The sequence below is a fragment of the Cynoglossus semilaevis genome, chromosome 14 (genome assembly GCF_000523025.1).
Source record: "Cynoglossus semilaevis isolate Cse_v1.0 chromosome 14, Cse_v1.0, whole genome shotgun sequence".
Classification (NCBI taxonomy): Eukaryota; Metazoa; Chordata; class Actinopteri; order Pleuronectiformes; family Cynoglossidae; genus Cynoglossus; species Cynoglossus semilaevis.
In genome coordinates this window covers 10,073,569-10,099,384 of record NC_024320.1, presented here as the reverse complement: position 1 = coordinate 10,099,384, position 25,816 = coordinate 10,073,569, and the positions used below count along the sequence as shown (strand labels likewise).

The 25,816-nt window shown below is 38.0% G+C and overlaps 1 protein-coding gene and 1 long non-coding RNA gene across 3 annotated transcripts in view; one reads left to right on the top strand and one right to left on the bottom strand.

The window, feature by feature from the left end:
• Positions 1-22,415, bottom strand: part of ahr2 (aryl hydrocarbon receptor 2) — a 53,287-nt gene extending 30,872 nt beyond the window's left edge. Inside the window, exons 1-2 of one of the 2 annotated variants that reach the window (XM_025062367.1) lie at positions 21,513-22,415; positions 6,650-6,837 (exon numbers count right to left, since the gene is read on the bottom strand). Coding sequence is in view for 1 of the 2 variants with exons in the window: in XM_017038833.2 (XP_016894322.1) it covers positions 6,650-6,837; positions 14,142-14,200 (247 nt within the window). In the remaining variant the exon portion in view is untranslated. Of the gene's footprint in view, positions 1-6,649; positions 6,838-14,141; positions 15,112-21,512 lie in introns of those variants that run through there. The other variant, XM_017038833.2, reaches the window with a different exon arrangement.
• LOC112488049 (uncharacterized) lies at positions 18,852-24,190 on the top strand. The gene is made up of 2 exons (XR_003051737.1): positions 18,852-19,101; positions 23,612-24,190. It is a non-coding gene; the product is annotated as an uncharacterized LOC112488049 (long non-coding RNA).
• The last annotated feature ends 1,626 nt before the right edge of the window (positions 24,191-25,816 follow it).

Here is a 25,816-nt window from a genome sequence, read left to right as displayed (position 1 = left end):
CACAGCCAAACATCTCCCATGGAGGGACCCTAATCAAAGTTTTCCTCCAAAACCCAAACACATCAACTCTGAAAAATGTGCTGGCCTCAAAATTCATGGGACCAAGTTTTTAAAGACAGCATTCATACAAAAAAAGGACAAATATTAAGGTTTGTCTTCAAATCGGTGCCCATCTTTAGGGGAGTTCTGACTATATTTTATTACTCACAGACTAAAGACTAAACTTTTCTCAAAGTTTCCTCTTTCTTTGACTTAGCTTTTTTTTTAAAAAAAATTCTCTGGATCATGTGTTGAAATTTGCTAACGCTAAAGCTAAAACGTGTAGGAAATCAAAAATGTATCTTAAGATTTTTGGATAGCTTTAGCCTTTAAAGGTTCACTTTATTTTTTCTTTGGTCTTTGTAATGGTTCATTCTTATCTATGAAAACATTTCCTGCTTATTACGGACTTAATGTGGCTATCACGGCTAACACAAGACTGTGTTTAGATAAACAATGAATTATTCATTGGCTAGTTAAATTTCCTGAACAGAAGTTGATGATTGACATTTCCACAGCTCTAAGTTTTACCCAGAATTTGCTCTGTTTGAATAATTGTGGCTGAACTCTTTTGTTTGGGGTTTGTGTACTTTTTTCTGTAAACCTTTGAACATGCTGCTACTTTCTTTGGTAAACCTGAAACTATTTTTGGCTAAATTATTATTTGGGTTGTTCACAGCAGGTTGTTTAGTAATATTGACTTTTATATACTGCATGTTTAAGCTAACACACACTTGTTTATGCAAATCTCTATTTGCGGTTGCTATTTTCATGTACTGAAACCATGTTATTTTAAATACTGGGGTCTTTCAAAGCTCGGAAAAACACAAAGAGCACCAAACTTTCCAGCACAGCCACAAAGCCGTCAGGAGACTCAAAATAGAACAGTGAACTGCATGAGATATTTTTTTATTTCCAAAGGCCTGTGATAATGTTCACAATCACAGACATGGCCTCCAAGTTTAAACTATGTCAAAAGGAGATGGAGGTCTGGTTCAGACAGCATTCAACTGTCAGAACAATGATGGTGTTGTGTGGAGCAGCCATGAGATCAAACCTCCAGGCTTTTCCCAGTGGCTTCTCAGCTTTGTCCATGTCTCAGCCCTGGGGCAACAGAAGAAGACCAGAGGACGGACACAGAGCGTTCCTTTCTCAGCCACATCCTGCTCTACAGGCGGGTCAGGCTGGCCTTCCCATGAGCCTTTGCACTCCTGGGTCATCTTTGTTCGGTAGAACCTTGCTGGGAAACTTCGCCTCAGATGGACTTTGACTGTTTACTGCCAGAGACTCACCAAGTCTGCACTATCTTACTCACTAGATTATTGAATCTGTGACTGCGATTGTTTCTGTCTAGTCCCTAGTCTGAGGACTAAAATGTAATTCAGTCTAACAGAAACAGATGATGTTAATGCGTCAGATGACTCTGCTCTAAAACAGTCTCCCTAATCATGTAAAAGTCAAGGCACAAAGATGAAACAGTGAAGACAAACCCAGAGAAGCTTGGAAGAGAGAAGGGTGAAACAAGACAAAGTAAAAAGAAAATAAAAAATGACAGGTTAGAGTTTAATAAGACCTGGATTAGGAAGACTAGAAGAAAACAAGAAACAGAAAAGGAGCAGGAGAAGAAAGATGAAGACAACGAAGAAGAAATGGGAGAAGAGGATGAAGAAGCCAAGCAGAACAGGGTGCAGTATATGTTTAAAGGCTCAGACACTTTGGCAGGTGTCCATCCAAACCCTCAGGTCCCACTGACTCGTGCACCTTGGTTTGTTGAATCTTACAGTCTTTAAATATTTACTCAAGAGTTTATGACAGAGTAGGGACACTGGAAGACAAATGTCTCTGTGGGCCAACACCCGTCTGGGACAAATCATAAACACCCAGAAGCACAGGATTGAAAAAGAACGTCTTTGAACGCAGGACATTACAACTGGCTCCTTTATGTCACGTTTCAATGACGTCACCAAAGCTTCACAACCCCGGAACTCCCGAGAGCCCTTGAAATATTAATATTTTTAACGGGTCCAATAATTGGCGTGTCCCTGATGAGAGCCATTCATGTACCATTGGAAATGCGTGGGGCATTAAGGTACCATCGGAAATTTGAGAATCCTACTCAACTTTTTAAATAACTTGCATATATTTGCTATATTATTATTACATTCGTAGTCTTGAAATGATGTTGACCATATTATCGTTTAATGGAATTCATTTTACACTACTAACTTCACACTGTATTTTTTTACCCACGTCAATTTTTAAATATTTTTCTACAAAACTTAGTTTTTTTTAAGTTACCACTTTTATAGAAAATCTAATCTTTTGTACTGGAAGAAACTTTTTAAGCAGCATTTTTTGCAAAACAGTGATAACAATGACAGGATGTCTTAAAAGCAGGACTGATGAAAAGATAACAGGCAATAAAGGAACCACAGCCTGGAGTGACCTGGACGTGGCAGACCAAACCACTTATTAGAAAACAAGCTTTAAAACAACAGAAATGGAGACTGTGTTATACATGAAAATGACTCAGTGCACTTTCAATAAACACCAACGTATGCAGTATATGTTTATTAAGAAGGGAAAATCTAGGTGGAAAAAAGGAAGGGTGTGTGTTTGTGTGTTTGGGACACGTATGAATGGCTGAAGCCCCGGGTTGCCCCGGTGAAGCCCGGCTTTATAAACAAGCCTGGACCCACTGTAACAACACACAGGAATCCTGCAGCGTTTGTTTGAGGCGGGGGAGAATCGTCCATGTGGTTGTACATCTCCAGACGGAGAAGCTGAGGAGAAAAGAGAATAGTTGAAGGAAAAGGGGCCCCGTGGTGCTGTATGGGCCGCCACAGGAAATAGGCAGGGCTCTGTGAGAGGTAGTGTAACAAAAGGGGGGCCATGAAACAGATTGTCTCGAGAAACCGTTATGACTAGGTCGCATAGCAAAACTATGATGAAAACATCACAAACAAACTTTAAACTCCAACATTTTTTGAGTGTGATTATAGTCAAACTCTATACAATCACTTTTTTTTTTTGATCTCCAATCTTAAAAATTGATGAACAGTCTGGCAGAGAGGTGTGAAAGTAACCAGACTCCTGACTCATTTTGTTCAGCCGACAGTGAGCGACACTGCTCAATAATTAATGAAGCTAAGGCTACAGGCCTGAACGTCTGTGTCCTGTGGCAACAGAGCAAGAAGCTGCAGGATTATAAGGCGACGGCAAACCTCCCTTTGTTTCAATGAGAGCAGCTACAAACACAAGCTGTACACCAGGGGTGTCAAACTCAAATTAACAGTGGGCCAAGATCAATATTTGGTGAAACATTGACAGCAATTGTCCATGTTTTCCGTTTTTCCCCCAGATATAGAATGTAGAATGTTTTCATATGGAAACTAATTTTAGTTTTGTATAAACATTGAATCTGGAAGAACCAAACTTAAATGTTATAAACACATGAGAAATTAACTGTGAAATAAAACACACATCAATGGTATTTGTTTCTTATTATGTCTCTTTATCTGTAGCCTTTCAAGTTATTTTTTAATGTAAATCTTTTTTTTTTCAGGCCAACAAAAAAAAAAAAACCCACTAATACTACAATGTTTAATATGATCCTGCGGGCCAAATATAATTGCACTGCGAGCCAGATTTGCCTCCCGGGCCTGAGTTTGACACGTGTGCTCAACACAAATGAAACAGACAAGACATTTCTTTCCCTCACCAACCCACCAGAACGTTCCCACTGGGGTTTTGATGGGGTTGTTAGTCTGCACATACGAGTCACTGATTGTTCCGTAGAGATTTCTCACTCAGTTTGTGGCTTTGACTCAGTACGAGTAAAAAACACAATTGTTATTTCAAGGTAATAATGTAGGAATACTTAAGTTGGAGATGTTTTTCACTATTCCACTATTTGGTCATACAGACATTTGTTGGGGCCCTGGTGTTTTTGTTTTTTTTTCATTTGATGTTTGGGAATTTATTGTTTGTCAATTACAGATGAAGTCAATACGGACGTCTTTACAAAATGTTGCTAACCAATACAGGGGACAACAATACCTGGGATATTTAAGACCAATAATCTTGAATAGTTACTTCTGTCCATGGAATCACTGGCATTATTGCAACACAGCAGACGAAGCACATTTGATCTTAATGTAATGTGCATCATCTGGGTTTGTAGAATTGGTAAGCAGAATTAATAAACAAGTTAAAATCTAGCTGAAAATTCAAAGATCGTTTGAAGAGGCTAATAACAGTGACACTGCTTTTACAACTGATGTTTGGACATGTGACATTGTTTCATGTCTGTGCTGTCACAGATTGTGCAGACATAGTGGAGATTTTCATTTAATACCTTATTCTAGTCACCAAGAATTGGAATAGCTACAAAGCTGGACTTCCTTAAACACAAAATGTATATTTTTTTTTTGTGTAACAAAAATGGGGGGAGCTTCAGTGACCCATGCAGGCTCCTGTAGAAATGTAAACAGTCAGTCTCATATATGTATGGTGCAAACACATGTCAGAACATTCATTTGTCTGTTGACGTTTTAACCCATAGCAGAGTGCAGTGCTACAGTGATATGTTCAACAGTGATATGTTTGTACAAACACATTCTTTTACAACAATACCTATAGGGACACTCAAGGTATTTTTAACCTTCGGGATATAGAATTGGCGCGCTCCCCAAAAATAATCCAACACTGTATAAAACACAACTGTGATCTACTCAAATATGACATGTCAGGATCTTGTGTGTGGCGTTGACAAACAAAAACAGTGCAATATCACAGTGGGAAGTGACACAGAGGAGAATGCAAGTAAAACAGGTTCAGTCATGTCCTCAGGTTGTCCTTGGAGATTTTACTGTCAACTTCCTTTTTTGTACTTCACTTACTTCCCCCCACTTTCTTTGCTCCCATGGACTCTTGGACTGATTTTGTCCTGTTTTGAAATAAGCCACTATACCACAGTTTCCTGCCGATGCATTGGTTGAGGTGACGTGTGTCACCTTCATTGACTTAGCTCCAATAAACTACAGTTTGATACCAATAACTCTATTTCACATCTTGGCTAACACTTAGCTTCTTCCTCACAAAGTTACATGGCTTTATCTTTCAGAAATATAAAATTATTTTTTGACAATAAGAGTTATCTTTCAGCCATTTTTGCATCTTCATGTTAACTTCAGATTTGTTGTTATTTTGTCTGGTTTGTTACATTTTTGTTCACATGAATCACTACATGCAACAGCACAGCAAGATGTTTTCACTCAACACTGATTGACCTTGAGGCGTTCTAACGATTCCCAATGTTTTTAATGTTATATTTTATTTTTTGACAAATAAGTTCTGCTATTCTAATTCAGATTTATCTCAGATAACTAGGCACATTTTAGCCATTTCTGGGCGATTTTCTTTTTACCTAAAAGTAAAAAATAAATAACAGATTTTATGTACCGTATTATTCAGTCATCATGTCAAGTTTTTGATTTTACTTATTATTTAATACTCTTCTGATAATCAACATAGCCTCTCCTTATAGCCAATCATCTCTTAACAAAAGACCAAGCCTCCTCTGCTGACGCCCTGAACTGTAAAGTCAACTACTTAATTCTGTTTTCTCCAATTAATAATACCGTTAGTTGCAACTTCAAATACTTTTTTTCCAACAGTTGTTGATCAGCATTAAAGCTAAACCCTCCAAAACTAAGACCTAATTTGACGTCCCTGAATGGTCTCATCACCCTTGAAGGCAGATCTCTGTACAAATAAGAACTGCACACAGTGACAATAAGCCTCAGTGGGTTAATTTGCCTCTACTGGGACAGACGACCAAGTACAGTGTGTGTCTGCACACACATCTCCCGGGTTACACATATAGTTAAGTGCTTGCCTTCTATCTTTTCCACTTCACACCTCCTGTGGCCTCACATATACGGTAAGCCACAGTGACCAAATTTCACAGGCACTGTACTGATATAATCTCCCAGCGTGTGACACCACATGTTAGCAGACTGTAAATAGGAACCTCCTCTTTCAGGACGTCTCCGTCTTTGCTGCTATTTTCATAAAAGGAGGTCAAGGAACAATGTGAGGAAGCTGAATAGAAATGGGAATAACCTCCTATGTGCTGCAGGACTCCCTGCAAAATGATGACAGAAATAGGGCATGTTTTGACCTTTCAAAAATAAACTCCGCATTTCGGCAGTTGCAGTATGGATTTGATTGATTGATTGATTTGAAAAAGTTGTTACGAGCCATCCCTAATAATTACATTTATGTTTTAGTTTTTTCATTCTAGTGCCAACTTTGTCTAACTGTAACTGTTTGGGCAACTATATAGTGTCTATAAACTTTTTTTTTTAATTTATATTGCATCTTGTATTAACGATCCTGCTAACAACAAATAACTTGCCGGCCAATGAACTGCTGTAAAACCAGTAGATTCTCATTGTATACTTCTCTTCCAGAATGTGCCTCACTCACTGATACCAAATAAATATCCAAAATATTAAAAGGCCAGCCACTTTTTCCTTAAAATAGAATTCTTACCACCCATCAAAAAACATCATCTATCTTGGTCATTTATTTCTCTTCGACTTACCGTTGAAGAAGCTCTTGACCTTCAGGTAACCCACGCTAAGACGCAGCACTGACAGCTTATCCAGCCGAGCCCTGACTTCTTCGGTAAAGGGCAGCAGGCTGGTGAGCTTGTCCAGCTCACCGTTGAGTCGGTCACGGTGACGTTTGGATGGGTTGGACTTGGTGGCATTAGACGGTGGAGGTTTGGGGCTGCAGAAACAAAACAATGTTATTTAGTGTAGAGGAGAAATAAAAATGACACAAAATTTGACAAAATAAAAAGTAGAATGACCCCTGAAAGGATCAGCCAAAAGAACATTATACATTGATTAAAATGTTCACAATTCATGTAACAATTCTATGAAAAATTATCCATTGCCCGTTTGAATAATAAAGCTGTAAGTTTAACATGGAATACAAACATATACGAGTCCTGAAAAGATTACGTCAAGTTGTGAGTTGAGTCACGGCACAGACAAAAATTAGGTCAAGATATTCTCCAGAGCCGATGCCATGGTGACATAGGACCAGGTGAATAATAATATTACCTAGTACAAGAGTTGCATTTGTGCACAGCTCATCTCTTCTGATACAAATATATAGGTTTTAAATCTAATTAAATATTATGGGGACATTCTTATTGCCAGTGTGTGTAGCATTGGGGTGGAAAAACATTTGGGTACAAAAATCTTTCACAAGCCAGAGAATCAAATATCGCTGTAGTATTACAGATATGATAAGGTAAGGTAAACAGTAGCCCAATAATAATATACAGGGCATAATAGGGCTAGGGCTACCGATACCAATAAACCAATAAAAACATGTACATGCTACAGTTACATAAGAAAAAAAGAATTAAGAAAAATAATAACACTGAAATGAAGATTCAACAATTTTTATATTTACCTCATGTGAACATTGAGGAGTTGCATCATTTAAACAAAGCAAATTGGTTTCATATCTTCTCAGACATCTCCAAATAAAATTCCTCATTCTCACTATCCTTAAATGACACTCTGAAAGCAAATTATGACTTAATTTCAAACAATGTGTTATTTTGCAACAATAAAGTCCAACGTCAATTATGAATTACTCAGGATAAAAAGTAATAACCATAACCATATTTTTGGTTTCCTTCTGCCAAGATTTCTGCCGTGGTGGGACAAGAAGACTTAGGAAGAAGAGTTTAGAACAGTGCACTTTAGTTATAATGTAGAAACATCTTCGTAGACCTGGCTGTATTTCAGTCATGTGAACAGCCGAGTCAATTTGATTATTTCTTGGATCATGCACATTACACAAGTTAAATGTACCGTTGCTTTGTGGAGGGACAGAGTAGGATTGCTAAAAGCTTGCAAGCATACAGTAAGTCAGTCGAAAACATTTTAGTGGACAAAGGCAAATTTTAAACTTTAAAGGCAGCTTGAGCAAGCCTGTCCTCAGTGTGTACGGGATCGCTGAGCGTTTTCATTTGCAATACATTGTTAGGTTAGTGGATGAATAACTGCCATGGGGTTTTTTGTTTTTTTTTTTGAGACCGTGTTCTGCATATCCTGTTGTTCGTTGACCTGAGTGACGTGAGTTCAGTGAGTGAGTGAGTGAGCGAGGGAGAGAAAGAGAGAGAGAGAGAGAGAGGGTGTTGTAAGGAAAATGTGAGTTGTAGCTGTGACATCGATTCTGTCAGAAGTTTTGTCCTTTAATTTTTGTTGATAAAACTTAGTTTACCCGGTTAATTTAGGGGAACTAACTTGTTCCCCTAAATTAACCGGGAAACCACCACAAAGTCGTTCATGACAACAACTTTAACGCTATCACTGAGCACAAGTGAAGACAGGACTACGTTTAAACACTGAGTATTTTAAAAGGTATACAGAATCAACATCCTCAGAACCTCAGTCATGAATAACAGACAGAACAACGGTTCTGGTCATATTGCCAGCGTATGTTAACTGTTTGCCGTGGTTTTGGATTGAGTTACTGACTGGAACTTATCAAATATAGTTTGATAAATGTTAAATACATGTATACAGTGTATTGTGAAAGTGCAAGAAAAAGAGAGAAAAATATTTTGGTGTAATAATATTATTTCATATTATTTGTGTATATAACTGTTGCTACCTTTTTAGATGTATTTGGATTTTTAAATAGTTTATTATATTATTTATTTTATTTTTTGAAAGTTGCTGAACTGAGGAGTCAGTGCAGTTTGTGTGAAACGTTTTATAAATACTTGTGATGAGAATACAAATTTTGGGCTTCAAAAAAAAACCTATTATTTGTGAATGATGTGAATTGAAAAAAAAAATTGCCCAAGAAAATTCAATCGCTGTGCCTCTAGTTGAAAGCCTTATATTAGTCAGTCTCTTCATCATTGGTTAAGGTCTGTAGGCTTCAAAGCTCAGCTGTACTGGAGTGTGGACATGTCAAACGTGGACATGGGTCCTGGCAAAAACCCTTCTTCCCTCAATTTGGTAAATACGACATCTGACTTCAATAAGACGTTAGAACCTAACATATCTGAAATCCAGGAGAGATGACTATCACTGCATTCCTAAAGGCACAACTCCTCGCAAGAACAATGAGTGGCCAGTGTTATGCTTCTCACTTTATCTACTCAATCTGTCCTGGAAGGGGCGTGGTTACGTGAGTGTGCATGTGTGTATGTGTGTGTGTGTGTACGAGTGCATTTGCGTGCATAGGAGTGTGGAAATGTGTTGGATTTAAAAAAAAAAAAAAAAAAAAACACTCCCTTGCACTCACACAAAGACACTTTGTCTTGGACGGGGAAATGACACCTTTGCGTAACAAAAGAAATACAAAACCTCTTTGGCATCTGCTCCCTGCTCCGAGTCATGATCCAGGGAAAAAAGAAGTGCAAAAGAGTGCCAACAATACCAAGCCCATGATAAACTATACCCAGAGCTGAACCAGAGGTGCTTGCCAGTTTGTGCTAACTACGCCTATCTAGAGCAGCATGGAGGGATCAGTGAACACTCAGTCAAAAAGAAAGTGTTGTGTTTTGATTAATTACCATAGTTTTCCAACCATAACATTGAAACATAAGTATCTTCTAAAAATTAATTCATCTCTGTTGAAGTGAAGTGCTGTCAAAAAGGGTTCAGATCATTTTGATTCGATCAGCTTGATCACTTGGTTCCTCAATCACAACATATCCTTTGGTCGCCCAGTTTTATTCTGACAGAATGGAAGCTGGAAAACCAAATCGATTATTAAACTTTACCTTCTGGTTTAGGACTAACAGGTTGTGGTCTTTTTAACCTCTGTTCCCAATAACAAATGAAAAAGTGATTAAAGGACAAAAAAATAACAAAAACACTAAGCAGATATACAACTTTTAGTTGGGGTACAGGACGGTTTCGGGACAATTATTTTCCTGACCCCCCCAGAAAAAAATGAATTTATTAACTGTCAGTTTATTTGGTTTGCCAGCTTGTACAGCTTTACTCCTTTTTTGGTTGCATCCTATTTTTAACATTTAACATTAGTTAACATTTGACTATTGTTTTACTACAAAGTTTGGCAAAACAATAGCAAGTTTTAAAAAAAGTCCTTTCTTCCCCACAGAGATTTCTAAAGGTCTTCAATGTTTCCTCTAACTAACTGGTGCACCAAAAAGTCTTTTGCCTGCAACTAAATCCAATATCAATTTTAAAAAACTATTAATGCATTTGATAAAGTTGATCAAATACAGTACAATTGAAATGATGGTCATTATCATGGGTATCACAGAATGGCTATTAAAAACAGGTCATTTTTGGAGATTGTTTGGACACCACTCATGTCACGGGGTTTATTTATTCTGTAAATATAACTTTAACCACAACACACTTATCAGATCAAATCTTGATCTGTGTTGTGTTTACATTAGTAGCATAATAATTACAATAATATCTACTTAATAGAAAAATAAACAAAGGCAGGCGTGGTGCATCAAGGAGAAGGAGGTGGCATAAACAACCAGCGTGCCATGTGGGAACTGTGTGTGCAGCATGGGTGCAACCCCGCAGCTAACAATTCACTGTCTGGGCTACAGAAAGGCTTCTTTACAGCTATGTCGCCATGGTGGCACCATCTGTTGTTACTGAAGTTCACCGGAGACGGATGAAAGACACGGGATCCAATACAACCATGCCTGTGTAAAAGAAACCCAACTGATGAATAAATAAGGAAATAAAAACAACAGCTACACCTCATCAAGCCAATTAAAAAAAAGGTTCATACAACTGGGTGCAATGATATAACTGTGTTAATCAGTGCCAATCCTCAAAACCTTCAGGAAGTGAAAGTTGGGCCAATAATGTCCGTCATGTGTTACTCATGAAAGGAAAGGCAAGTTTTCTGCTGCAGGCCTCAAGATGAATAAGCATGACTGTGCCAGTGTCACATCCTGCAGCAGAAAACACAAACGGCTCAGTAGCAGCGCTCGCTGGGTTTAAGTACATCCCTGGGCCTGATGTGACCTCTGTAGCATTCTACCCTTGAATGCAATCTGAATAATGTACAGTTAAAGGTGAATACCATAGTTAAGAGATACTTCTCAAAAACCTACAGCATTTATGAAGTTGGAGACCTGCTGTGACTTCTATGCTCATACACACCTGGATAAAATGTTAAGACCATGAAAGATTCAATGGATGGTGGATGGTGACCAGGTTGTACACAGACCTTCAAGAACGACAACAGTAAGAACCTCCACCAATCTTGGTGATCTCCTCAAACGTTTGTTGAAGCACGCAACCGTTTCCAACTGACTGATGAGGATGCTGCTCCAAGTGGTGAAGATGGCTTCAAAGAGGCATCCAGAGTTTGGAACTGACATCTTTTTTTGTAGTTATCTTTTGTCATCCATCCCCATTTGGATTTCAAATGTAATGTAGGATTTCCAAAAGAGTACTGTTGTCCTAGAGGAAGTCCACTGACAGGGAAGACATTATGGATGGTAGGGTATACCAGTTTCCAGCATTTTTATTAGAGTTAAGAGTGGGAGGGTTTAATAACTATGTGGACTTTAGTTTGGTGCTTTTTTTTTTTTTTTTTGACATTTTGGTTGGTTGAATGCAAGTTACAGCTATGGACAGAAAATTTCACCAGCAGGTACACCATTGGCTGAAACAACCGTAGTACAGTATAACCATGTATGTTTTGTCCATTATTGTATGCATCAGTAAAGCACATATCTAATTTCGTGTTTATTTAACTTATGTGAAAGCATGACTGAGAATTTCAGTGTTCTGTTCTCTCAGAGCCATGTAAACACAAAGGTAAACTGCCTGAGGGCAGGCTGCTAAAACACCGCCTCCTGTCCGCCCTGCAGGTTAAACAAACTCTCTCTCTCATTCATATACATATATATGTGTGTGTGTGCGCGCACGTGTGTGCGTGTGTATATATATATATCCTCTAAGAGAAGAAAAATGAAAGAAAAGGATATATAAACTCCAAATGAGCAACTTTTTCTTAAAACAAAAAAAAAAAAAAAAACAAATCAAGGGAGCATGGCAGACTTACGTAACTAGTTGCGTGACACAGAACTATGTTAATTTGAGTCAAGGGAAGGAGGAAAAAAACAAACCACCAAAAAAAGAAAAATGAACAACACACACACAGAAAGACAGAAGGAAAGACAGGAAAAAAAGTATGTTGTTGCAGTCAGAAGGAGGAGGAGAAAAAAAACAGAGCAAGTCTCAGATTACGCCATCCTCCCTCCTTCCCTCCCTCCCTCATGGAAACATTGCGTGAGAGTGCTCTTGCTTTGCGTCCTGATTATGATTAATGCAGGTAGTACCACACACACACTGAAACCACGATACTGGCAGGGTTCTGGGTTTGGTCCTCTGCTCCAGCCTGTGGTTCTGTGTGAAGCAGTTAACACTCTGTTTGGCTTGTAAAAGTTAAAAAATCACAAAGTGGCAAAAGAAAAAAAAAATCACAGCCATGAAGACGAAGAGGCTGGAAGGAACTCGTCACTCACACACACACACACACACACACACACACACACACACTCGAACAAACTGTCTAGCATTCAACTTTCTCATGGTAGGATCCTGTCAGCAAACTGAAGACTTTAAAAGTAAATGAGTTATCCTGGTGTTCCCAAGTGAGGAGAAACTAACAACGTAGATGAATTAAATTGTAAAAACTGAGCCACAACAAACAGAGTGCTACAATGGTCATAAAAGTAACTCTGTACCAGCATGAAGAAACGAACCCCTTTTAGAGCATAACCTATATGAGAGACAGAGAGTGCTCTCCAATCTGGTTGATAACCTTGCACAGTTGGCGGCTACATGTAGCTGTATCCCAGGGCTGCAAACCAAACCCCAGGCTGCCATCACACCCTGCTGCTGAAGGAGGTCCAGATTATGACTAAAGGTTAGCATTAAAACCTGTGCAACATCACATACAGGTTTTCAGTTGTTGTAATAATGCAGCTTAAAGTGACATTTTAACGTCTTAACTTTTGGTAACTTTTGGTTTGGCAAACACTGTGAACAGCCTCATACAGAGGATTAGTTTGGTTGCAATCTGAAACCTTGCCACTTGGTGCCACCAAACTTTTTTCCTACCTAATTTCCTCTCAAGATAACCATTGATGCCAAAATGGATCAAGTGTTTTCTCAAGATGGTTGATGCTGCCTCTTCGTCCTACAACTCACCCATTCAGGATCATCTGGTGTCAAGGAGAACTCCATTACACAGGACTCCGTAATAACAAAGGTTTTCTGACTAAGAAAGATTCCATAAAATACATGCAGTTCACAAAGAGAGCATGACATATGTAGATAAATTAGGTCTCCAATGTAGGCCACCGTTGCTTTCGTTGAACAAAACAGAATTCAGAAGTAGGATTATACAGTACTGCTGACATATCAATATTCCACATAGAAATATAGATGATTTATCCAACTTTCATTAAAGGTTTTAAAGCATAAAACGGATCTGTCAGAACCAACCTTGAAAAATGTGGTTTACACAAAGCATGACTTATAGTCCTCTGCAGCCACTGTTATTATAATTATTCTTGTACAATAGTATATTACATACTGACTAATTTCGAGGTGTACAGCTGTAACCCCCTAATATATGAAGCCACCACTCTGCATGTGTGAATAAATAAATATATAAGCATTAAAGCAGAGTCTACTGTAGGTGATTGCACAGCTGTAACCACCTAATATATGAAGCCACCACTCTGCGTGTGTGAATAAATAAATATATAGGCATTAAAGCAGAGTCTACTGTAGGTGATACTGATGCACGAATGAGCAGAAATACTGCATGGAAAGTAGTTCTGATCACTGTGCATTAATTTATTATTGACTTATTGCAGAAATTGTACATAAGAAAATTCCCTGTGGATAATAAGTTATATGATAATAAGTTATAGGATAATAAGTTATAGGAGAATAGAAAAAAATTATGATTTTTTTTAGTTCATTACACAAACGTGGCTGAGGTTTTTATTCAGGGTGTTTCTCTTCTGAACTTACATTTTCTGCACCGGCTTCTTCCGTTTCTTGACCGCGTACATCGCTGTGCTGGGCAGCATGGTAACAGGGGTGAAACTAGAGGCTTATTCCCTTGAACAAGCCCAATATTTCCTCTGCGAAAGGAAGAATTTCCTTCAACAAAGTTTTGTGTCTCAAAATAAGGCAGAAAATCAAAACAGAGCTCTTCTTCTCCGGCTGCGCCTGAACTGTGAGAAGTAGAAATAGAAGAAAAGTACTTTTGTTTTCTTCAGCTATTCAAAAAGTCCGACACTCCGCAATGATGATCGTTTTTCATGTCCCCAACAATAAAAGTAGTTCCGAGGAAAAAGACCGCCACTGGTCAAGGTTGGACAAAACAAAAGTGGGCTTAAAAAAAACCCCTGGCACCCTTTTTTATGTAAGTGGAGCCCGTGTATGCGCCGCGGTCGCTCTGATTTGACAGCCTCTGCATCTGCGCGTCGTCTGTCTGTTTGTGTCAAAATAACGCGAGACGAAGATATTTAAGGTGGACCAAAAGTGGGCCAAACGAGAATAGGAGCGCATATATAGAGCCTGGTTTCAAACGCGGACGACCTTATAAACTTTTTGTTGTCTACAGTGAATATGACGAAGCAAAATGTACTGAAATCATTAACATAAAGCAATTACCGTATACCTTTATGCTTTATAGTCGTAAATCTATTTGAGTACTTCGTCTTTTTAATTTTATATTTTTTCCTAATTATATGAACCCTATCAAAACGTATATTATACGAATACACCAATATAAACATTTTGTAATAGATTTCATACAAAGATTACAGTCATAACAAATTAATGAATTCAAGTTTAGTTCATAAACGGTACTATTAGTAAGTAATTTGTCTTAAGTAATAAATAATTTTGCTAGCATTACTTACTGCAAATCAATGGCTGTGTTAAATTTTTCATTCAAAATTAAATAGTATTACATTTTTTGTTTTCGTTTTATAGGAAAATTCTACCTATATGCAGAGTATTTTGGTTTTAAAACTAAAATGCAATGACAATAACTCCAAGTATTTAATGTATTTTAATTATTTTTCATTTATTTTATTAATATTTTAGTGCATTTAATTTCATATTTTTTATAAATAATTCAAAAGCTTATATTACAAGTTAAATTGTATGTATTCACTATAATTATTATTGTAAACTGTTATTGTGTCCTAAAATAAAAAATCTTTATTTTTTGTAAGACAAATCTAATGCATATTGCAATCTATTACCAACCACAAAAATATTATTACTAAAAATAATCACATAATTTATGTTAATTTATTTCAGACCATCTGATACTTGTAATTACTTTTTTCAAATTAGTTAGTTTTTCACTAAACAAAAGTAAATTCTTAACTAAAGTAAGTTTTTAAAAATACAAGATGTCGTGGTCATTGTATCCCGATACAATGAAATTTAGTGCAGCTGCACTTGAATTATAGATAAATAAAGATACTATGAAACTACTCTATGAATATAAAAGTATATATATATGCAGTATACACTTTTTACAAAGAGAGAGAGAGACAGACAGAGAGAGAGAGAATAATTAACAAAGCACCTTAAGTTAAGTTGAGTCAAACATGTGAAATATAAAACATCAGTCCATATTTTTTTACTCCCCCCCAAAAATTTCAACCCTCTCCCTGAAAACATAGGACACCCAGCCAAAGGTGTAGCTCAGGTGAAACTATTAGTCCATAGCTATGGTACCACTCCCTGTTCAAACCTCTAACCTTGTGACTTAACATTGCACCCTCCTTAGAATAGGGTGGGTTTCACCACACCTCCATCCCCTCTTTTTGCAACGGCCCTTGTTACAGGTACAGGACCCTCTGAGGCTCAATACCAGAATTTCCCAGTGGTCAGTCAGAACTGAAGAAGCCTCTTGGATGAGAGGTCAAACGTCTTAAAAAAATCCCTACTTTGTCCAGTTGCCCTCAATGTAACTATTGGATTAGTCATCATTAGTCATCATATACATTTCAGCTGCAAAACATTGCACAAATTCAACGCTCCTTGTATTACAAAATGATACATTTCTAACAATAATATTACATTTGAATCAGCTAGAACTGACATGTTAGGTAATATATTTAAAGAAAATATAATCAAGAGATCAAAACTAACAGATATGCTCATGTGTAGTAACTAACTCTCTGTTATCGTCCCACACCTGTCATGTATCCGCCCAACACTTTGAGAAGCACTGTCCTTAAATGACAGGGTTAGATTTAGGTCAGTATCTTTTCAACAACATAACATTTACAACATAAATAGTCCTAGGTGTGTACATATTTATTGAATGTTCCGGACACTTTGTAGTCAGTCACCATGTCCTCCTACGTTCTGTCACACGGACGTCAGAGTGTTTTCCACACTCATGGATTTAGAACGTTCCTGCATTGTTCATTGTACTGTCAGTATAATGTATCGTGGTATTTTTGTGCTTGCTGAGGGACTTGCTCCAACACGCCATGGACCAAATTAAAAAATAAAAATGTGAGGCTCAGAAGTGAGGGGCTTCATTGGTTCTATTGCACTTTTTCTTATAAAAAACATCTGTCAGATATTAAAGGAAGAGGAATTTATTGGTTCTGACTTCTCATCCTCGAACTTCAAACTGTGTAATGTGCCACTGACGTCCAAGATCAGGGTTGTAAATATGAACTGTCACGCTTCAGGGAGCCTTCTGACAGAAAATAGAAACAATGAATGACAGCGAACATGGCTCTCTGAGTCTATGTGAATCTTTATGCTGCTGAAAATCAACTTCAGAGCTTTGTTTTTATCTTCTGAACCAAGAATCTTCATGTCCACAGGCACAACATTTTACAGCTGGACTCTCATGGAGATTCCAACACACTTTCTTCAACTTTTTCTGGGTGGCGTGGACGATTGTGTCGAGAAACGATGAATCATTTATACTCATTTTTAGCCAAGTTTACCTTGACTTTTCCTTTTAAAATCCAAGCCTTTATTTTGAATTCAGGGCTGGCAGAAAAATGTTTGGGTGCAGTTCAGGACATGAACTGGGAGTCACAGTGGTGAAGAGTGCAGTCAGAGTCACAGTGGGTCAGCTCAGGGGAACGTTACAATAAAGAGTGACTTTCTAGTTCTTTCTATATTTTCTAAAATTCTAAAAATATATAATTATTGTCTGTGTTTTAGCCATGTCTTGTTCAAATGTATTTCTTGCAATAATTTTAGCCAATACCAATAGAAACCTCTCCAATTAATTTGGAGAAGTTTCTATTGGTATTTTTGTCCGAAATACCTTTAGACCTCCTAACTAATTTTGACTGTTTTGCTCATTTTTAGTTGTAGCTTGCAGCTGGTTTTTGAATTTTTTTGGCTTTGGCTTTTACTCACAGCTAAAACTCTGTACAAAAATGCCAGTGAATGTGTTTCATTTCTACTCATATCATATAATGTATACCTTTATTTTCCAGTTCCAGGATGATCACCTTGAAGCACACCCATGTTGCCATGGCAGCATGCTTAAAAGAACACATAACAGTCAACATAACATCAACCAAATATGAAATACGGCACATCTTAAAAAGCATTGAAAATGTGCCCAGTTCTAATGAAGTCAGCTGTTATCATTCATCTTTTATGAGCCACGACGTTCTTCTCTTTCTAAAGTTCTGCCTTGTTTTTGTTTAACATTAGGACAAAACATGTTTAACATTAGGACAAAAAGAGATTTGTGTGAGTGCATAATTTCAACGCACTAATGAACCGAAGTTTCACTCCTGATTGAAACATCAACTGTACGATTTATGGTGTGTAATTTGAAATAAATTATTGAAGAAAATACTTTCATCTGGTTGTAGACATCTGACAGACGATTATAAATCTATACTTGTCTTGTGTATTCTTTGATCTGAACCTCCTGCAGCTTATTTGGCGTCAGCTACTTAACAAGTAAACTGTTCAATGACGCCTGGAGCTGTTGTGCCTCAGCATTAGAATTAAATATGACTCAATGGCACCAATTTTTTTGTCAGCACCAAAACAGACTAGAGAACTGCAGTAACTTTCTCCTGTGCCACAACAGGATACTGAAGTATTTGATTAGCAAGTCCAAATATCTTAAGTTAGTGAGAAGAAGAAGAAGAAGAAGCCAAAAGAAGAAATTAAAAGAAGAAAAATTATTGTTAGCAAAAATGGCTAACGTTAGCCAAAAATAAATCTCAAGTTTGTTAGACAGCAAGACGGATACATTTTCCTGGATTATCAGACCTGGACACGTCTGCCGCAGCAGTGTTTCGACAGTGAGTCGATTTCTTTTGTTATTTGGCATTAGTTAGTCAGAGAAAAACTTGGAGGTAGGTCCAAAAGCTGTTGTACGTCATTGTTTGCGAATAAGTTTATACATTTGGCAGCACCAAAACTGGCTGGAGAGCTGCAGTAACTTTCCACTGTGCCACCACAGGCTGCTGGAGCATTTCATCACAACATCCAGGGGTGGACTTTACCCAGCAGCAAACAGGCTGTAAAACTCTCTTGACGTTGACCAAGAGACAGCAGAAGGTTCGCTTCATTTGAGTCAAATCAGCCAATATTTGCTTTGACTGAGTGAAAAAGACAGCAAAATATTAAACAATAAACTATATTTCAGAAGGAGAACGATAAGGACAGATTCAAGTCAACTAAATAGCTTTTTTGTGCAAATATCTAAAGATTAGCCAATAAGCCAGCTTTTGTACTTAACTCGTATGTTAAGTGGAAAGTTTGAGCCACATTCATGAGAGTAAAGTACAAACAAGACCAAATCAATTTGTTTTGGTTCAGAGGATGCTGAACGTTGTTGCCGTGTTCATAACGGTGCCCACTCACTCACTGTTTTCTATTATTTCTCAGGACTGGACAAACCTTTCAAACGGAGACAGATCTGGACTGCAAGCAGGCCAGTGAATTCATTTGACGATGGCAGGTGAGAGTTGTTTGGCATTGTTTAAGATGTTTTTTTATCCAGACATTTCACAGTTCAATTTGTTGCCATTGGCCCAAAACAGAAAAATCAATTCAACATCCTGTCCCAAGGTCAACATAAAAGATCAAATTTCTTGGTCCCTTCTTCGGACGTTCTCGGTTGAGAAAGATTCTAACACATGCCTCTGCATCTGCTCCTTCTGGCAGACAGCTGCAAATCAGGAACTGGCACCGCGAGTGCAGACAAAGATCAGGGTGAACCTTTTTAGACATCTGCAATTAACATCAGGGCAGCGACAGATGCAGGAATAAAGGATGTAGATCAAGATATGATTAGAGGTCATGGACTTTTCAAATTACAGACCGTCTCCGAGTCGTGTTTTTATCATGTCAGGACAGTCTGGAAGGTCTCGTACTGGCAGCGTATCCTCCGTCTTCCCTAGGATGATGTGGTAAAGCCACGCAGCCTGGCTGCAGGCCTGGTTAACAGCGGTGTCCTGGATAGGCTGGTTCTGTTAAATGGGTGTCAGATGTTGGAGGGTTTAGCAGCGAAGCAGGGCTTTGGAGGCCCTGAGGCTGGTTTGTCTAAAACTGAACGAGAGAGTTTTCAATAACAAATATTTAAAATTGTATTTAAATGTGTTCTAGGTCCACTTTCCTCTTCATGTTCCAGGAATTGATATCAAATGATATGAACTATCTACGTTCAGATAACTCTATTTTGATGGAATTTTAATTATGATAATGCATTTCTTAAGGCATTTCAAGTTTTAAAAATGGCCAAAAGTATTCTGATCTTTTCTGTGGATACATTTTATCCATCTACTATGTGACATTTAGCTACTCCTCAAAAACAAACAAAAACCACTGAGTAATCTTAAGGCTCGTTTGTTGCCACTTGTGAAATCATCTGATTTATGTTGCTATTACCTCAAGTGTTCGTGTTCGTCATCTTTAGAAAGTGCTTCTGTTTAGGTTCTGTTTAACTGACTTTCAGCTGGGTCTTTGTCCTTGATATTTTGGGTAACTACTTATTTGGCAGTATTTGTTTATTTCAACTGTCTATTATTTCACAGGTTTTACTGAAAATGATCTGTAGCTTGGAAGAATGACTGTGATTGTGGCTCATTTTTAAGTATTTTGGCTACATTTCTAGCAATCTTTGGTAAATCTAAGTTCTGAGCCTTCTTTTATTATTGCTATTAATAATGATGTTGTTATGAAATGTTGCTTTTACCACACAGGATTTAAGTGTTTGTTTATTTTTTGGATAGTCTACAGTAGGTAATTCTAACTAACTAACTACTTCACCAATAAGTCTTTGATAACTATATATATTATATTATTATATGTATTGTAAAGTGTGTTATCTGGACAAATGTATATCTATATATTTATGACGTACATGTTTTATATAATATTATATAATAAGACGCTCAGTTTTAATCCCTGGGGATTTTTCCTGAGATCAGTTGTTCATTGTCTTGTTTTTAAGGTCCAGACCTTTAAAATGTCACAGGATGTTTAGTACAACTCCCATACTGTCACACAACTGGAGAAAAAAGAAAAAAATAACATTTCCTTGTGCCAGAGGAGTCTGAGTCTTTCTGCACTTGGGTGTCAGGTAACTGTCAGCAAATGAGTCACAGTGAGCGCTGAGGGATTTGGTTTTCATAACTTTATACAGAGCAGTCATTGTTTACGAGCAGGGGTGTCCAGAAATGGGGGAGGGAGGGGAGAAGGTCAGATGATACTCCTGCTGTTATATGATCAGCTGTGATATATGACAATTGGGTATTTTGTGTACTAGGTTATATATTTATATTCAGGTTTTGGGCAGATTTCTAAAAAACTTTTTTTCTTTTTTTTCATTTACAGTGGTTTCACTGAGAGCTGTTAAATACAGTAGTCACACATGTGGAAATAAAAACATGATCCCACTGGTAAATAATAATTTCTACCTAATCTACTTAGAAAAAGATGCAGCTACAACAGTGCTAAAGCATGGAATGTCAGAGACCATTTAGTGCAAAGAGAATTGTGACAAAATAAAAGGATTTTGTCAGAAATCAACAGCCAATAAATAACAGAAAGAAAAGAAAGTCAGTCTCAGCCTGGACGTGAAATGGAACCAAAAAGACTGAAAATGAATGAATTAAATAGATCCATCTGTGTAAAGTTACCTAACTGTTAGTCACACGCTACGTCGAAGTTTCCTAGAAAACAATCAGAAGAAGTAAATCCAGCGAGAGCCAAATATGAAGCGCTATTTGCCAAAATAGTCAGTTAAAAATTCACTTAAAGTAAATATCAGCAGAGTTGACAGTTCTTAGATGAATGAATACATGTTTTGGATTAGTATAAGTCAAATTTTCCAATGACGCTGCTAATAAAAATGTGCCAGGAACTAACCTGAAGGTGTAGCACAGGAGTAATCCCCCAGAATATCAACAAGAGAAACATGAGAAGGCCGTGGTCGTGTGTTCGACAGCAGGGATGTCGTCTCCTTGACCGTCTTTTCTCTTTTTTTTAATTTACTAAAAACAACAGACCTAAGGCAACCAGGTGTGTCATCAACAGTGAACAAAAGCTAAGACAAAAGCATTTAAAGTTACATAACAACAAAGTATTTTTCAGACATTGGACAGCTGGCAAACATGGCCTAAAAGTCTCGTTTCTCACCCGTGGAGTTAAAGGAGGACAAATGGCACCGATAAGGGTTGATTTGTTTTTCGGGGGTCAGTGAACAGAAGAAGGCCAAACCAGCACAGGTTTCTCATAATCAGTAGGCAAAAGGTCATTTAGTGGGAAACGCGGCAGCAGGAACACTATCAGTATCGACTGCCAACAAAGTGCTAAGGTGAGAACGTGTCTTTACTGACTGGTCATTATCCAAAGGTCAGAACAAATGTATCTGAAAACAAATAGCACAAAATAAAACCACAAATTAATTCACTCAAACACAAGTCACAAGAAAAAAAAAATCTTAATTTAGTGTTGGAAAATATTCCAACACAGTTATTCACTTTTTGTAATATTGTTATATTTCGGTATATGCAATGACAACAAAGATATTTCCCACAATTATACAGCAAAATGTTCTTTCTTTCTTTCTTTCTTTTTTCTTTTTTTGTTTTTGTTTTTTAGCAAACCTTTAGCTATCCCTAGTTTATTAACTTGCTATCCTAAAGTCTGGTATGTTTTGTTAGGCTGAACCTGTAGCTGCAAATTTTTATTAATTTGCCCTGCGTCAATGGTGCTTTGGCCCAGAGCCAATGTCTCTGTCATTGGTGTGGAACCCCAGGGTTCGAATCCCAGTTAGGGCGGTTGGTACCTTCCAGTGGACTCACCAGGAAGGTTCAGGGGGGCTGGTACGGTGCAGTGTGATCTGGGTGGTGGTCATGGAGACTGCTGCACCCCCCACCACGACCTGGTAACGGATAAGCAGCTGAAAATGGATGGATGGATGGATGGATGAATGGATGGATGGATGGATGGTTGCCCTGAGCTGTGAACTGCACAGGAAGGAGTTAAATGTCATTTCCTTCCTTTTCTACCAAAGGACATTTTGTGTCAAAGATAAAGACGTGTTTTGTGCGTCTCTGCTACAGTCAGTCTCAGTCACTTCCCTCTCATGACAGCGTCCAGACCTCTGACCTCTGACCTCACAGCCTCTTCACCCTGTACTTTAACCCTGAATCTGTTGCAGTTTAAATACTACACTCTCACAGCTGCTCATCCGCCTTGGTCCAATACTACAGTACAGTGTGTGTTTTTGATCGTTGTGAGATGCAAATGACATGAAGAGGTTATCCAAATCTGTCGGACTGACATCTCTTTGAAGTTCAAAGGCGCAGGTTGTGCAGTATTTAGGAATTAAAATGGAAATGTTTTTGCTATTTCTGTCAATCATTCAAATTCCTTGTTGGTTCAGCCTTATTCCTAGAGCTTCCTTCAGCTGACAGTAGCAACATGGTGTAGTCCTTTTATTTATTTGTTACATTAATCTAATTGTACAGTTTTTGATTTTTTTTTCATTGTATTTTAGGACAAATATCAAAAGGGACAGTAAACGTTTGTTCAATTTTGGAACATTGAAAAGCTGATGTGTTCTTATCTTTGTTTGTTTCTCATTCAGTTAGCCATGAAACTGCATTCTTGAATGTCACAAAAACTAAATTTCTTGGAAAATCCCTTACTGTTAGAAAAAAGGAAACTAAATGTGTCAGGTCCAACTGAATGTTACATTAGATCTAAACATGGTAATAAATATGTAAAAATAGATTAAAAGCTCTAAATATGAGCTAAACACGATACATGCTAATTCTAAAAGGAAAAAATAAATAGTAATGTTTAATTTAGCCATTTTAAAAATAATTCCTGTAGTTGGAGTTCAGCTAAACGGCATAAGATTCATCTACAAATTTATAACGACAGGTTAGCTAAATTGCATTAGCTTGTCTAAAATTGGTCAAAATGTAGTTGTTAACAGTTTGTTGATTTACTAATAGAATAAATCCAAGCTGTCCAGCATATAGCAGAATCTGTCTGAAGGAGAGACGGTCAACACTTGGACGGTTGATTTTACAGCGGCACAGGATGAGACAATTCCACTGTGGAGGGAAAAGTGACGAGCTGGTGAATCCTCTGCCTCCTGATTCCTGATCTGAGCCAGGGACGTGGTCGCCCGCGGGCCGAGAAGCGTCACCAAAACCTGTCATCAGTCTTCACCTCCGGCAGGTTTAAAAGTAATAAGAACAAGGAGCAACAATTAGAGGGAGAACCGTCGTTCCCCACAGCTGTGGACAAGCTGTAAACCCTCAACTGAAAGGCAATAAACTGCAACAGGGTCCCGAGCTAACTGTTCATGTTCTCATCATTGTGTTGTCCCCTGGTTTATAGTTAACACTTGTTAAACTTTACAAGCAGCCATCTTCAATACTTGCTGCTAATTTGAACTTTATTGTGTTCACATACACAATGACAATTATTCTCTCTTTTCTCCGACTTTATTAAGTCAACTAAGGAAAAGCAAACAGACACAGCTGGTTCTGGGGACATGAAAATAAAAACGTGTCAGTAAATGTTAAGAGGCTGTTTGAAAACTTTGTTTAAAAAAATGTTTTATTTGTGTCCTGCTTGGGAATGGACCAGAAACAGAAGAAGCTGGAAAACAATAAAAGCCAAGTTGAGTTCAAATAACATTTAAAGCCCACTTCGCTCAGGGAGGAGCCCACAATATTTTCCACCTGAGCCACAGAAGTAATGAATTCAAATCTTCACTGACCTGTTTGGCCAAAGCATGACACAGGTTTGGATACGTCAGTAGATGTAGGTCACATAAGGTCACTATGTCATTAAGATAGTGGACCAAGTGAGTCAGACTACATCACTTTAATGTAGGCCCCAATAATAGACCAGACAAACTGCAGTGGTCCAACATGAGCTGTACATGCTGTTGACAAATTATAGCCCACACAAAATTGGTCAAGTACAACATGGGGTAATTGGAAAGTGTTTCACACCCACACTGCCAAAGTGGACCAAACCAAAATTTAAACAACATACATTTCCACATGTGTCTACACGTGGGTTGTGGGTTTTTTAACGAAGGATTCCAGAGGAGAAGCAAATAGTAAGATACTCATCTGGTCTGCTAGTTTCTGTGGTCCAGTACAGGTCCAACCAGGAGGCATCTGTGGTCTGAGTTTGACCAACATTTGGTCCAGATTCTCTGAACACCACTGTGGTCACCAAACGAAAGAAGATGAATGGCCAAATAGTGGATCAGATCAGACCAGACCAGGGGTCCACAACCCCAGGTCCATAGGTCATTTGTTACCAGGCCACAGTGGGACACAATGAAAAATGTATTCTTTATTTTTACTAATTTACTTCATTCACATCCATTTACTGTCCTCATTCAAAGATTGTGAAAGTTTAAGTTTTGTTTCACCTGTTCAGAGTTTAGGCTCAGGTTTCCTGTAAACCTTTTATTCAGTTTCTACTTCAGCTGGAACTAAACACGACCTCTGGGTTTGTTTTTGCGCTGCTAGTTGAGATGTATCACAATAGAAGTGATGTACCGCCACAATCTTCTACTCTGTGGGTTTTCTTTGGCGATGTTAGGAGTGGGAGCATTTTTCTGCAATGCTGTCAGGGGCAACAACAGATGCCAAGTAGAGAGATAAAATAAATAAATGGATCTGCCTCCTCCAGCCCAGACTCTCCTGCTGCTCCAGAGATGATTAACAATAATAATCTGTTAAAGCAGAACGCTCTCTGAGGAATGAGTCAGTCGAAGTGCACGCTGTGTGTCAGGCTATCGTTTAGACCACACATGCACAGAGAGAAGGGAAAGACAGCTGCGATAAACTGTCAGTGCCCGAAGTATACAAAAGCAGAGCGCGTGCTTTTGTTTAGTTGGTATTTGGTGTCTGACGTTAATAGACTCCGTGAGCTGTGAGAGTTTGAAGGCTCTACATCACTGTTTTATATCATTTGAATCTGATTCCAAAATGTGTAAATGACTGTTCATCATTTGAATCTGATTCCAAAATGTGTTCCACGAGAGATTTTGAAAAGAAGATGGTTTGTGAGTACACAACGGATACAAGAAGTGCCAATCATCACAGAGATGGTAGCCACTTGGCTACTGACGTTATGCTAAAAAACAAAAGAGTCCAGAATACATGGACACAAACGGTCTCCGTGCT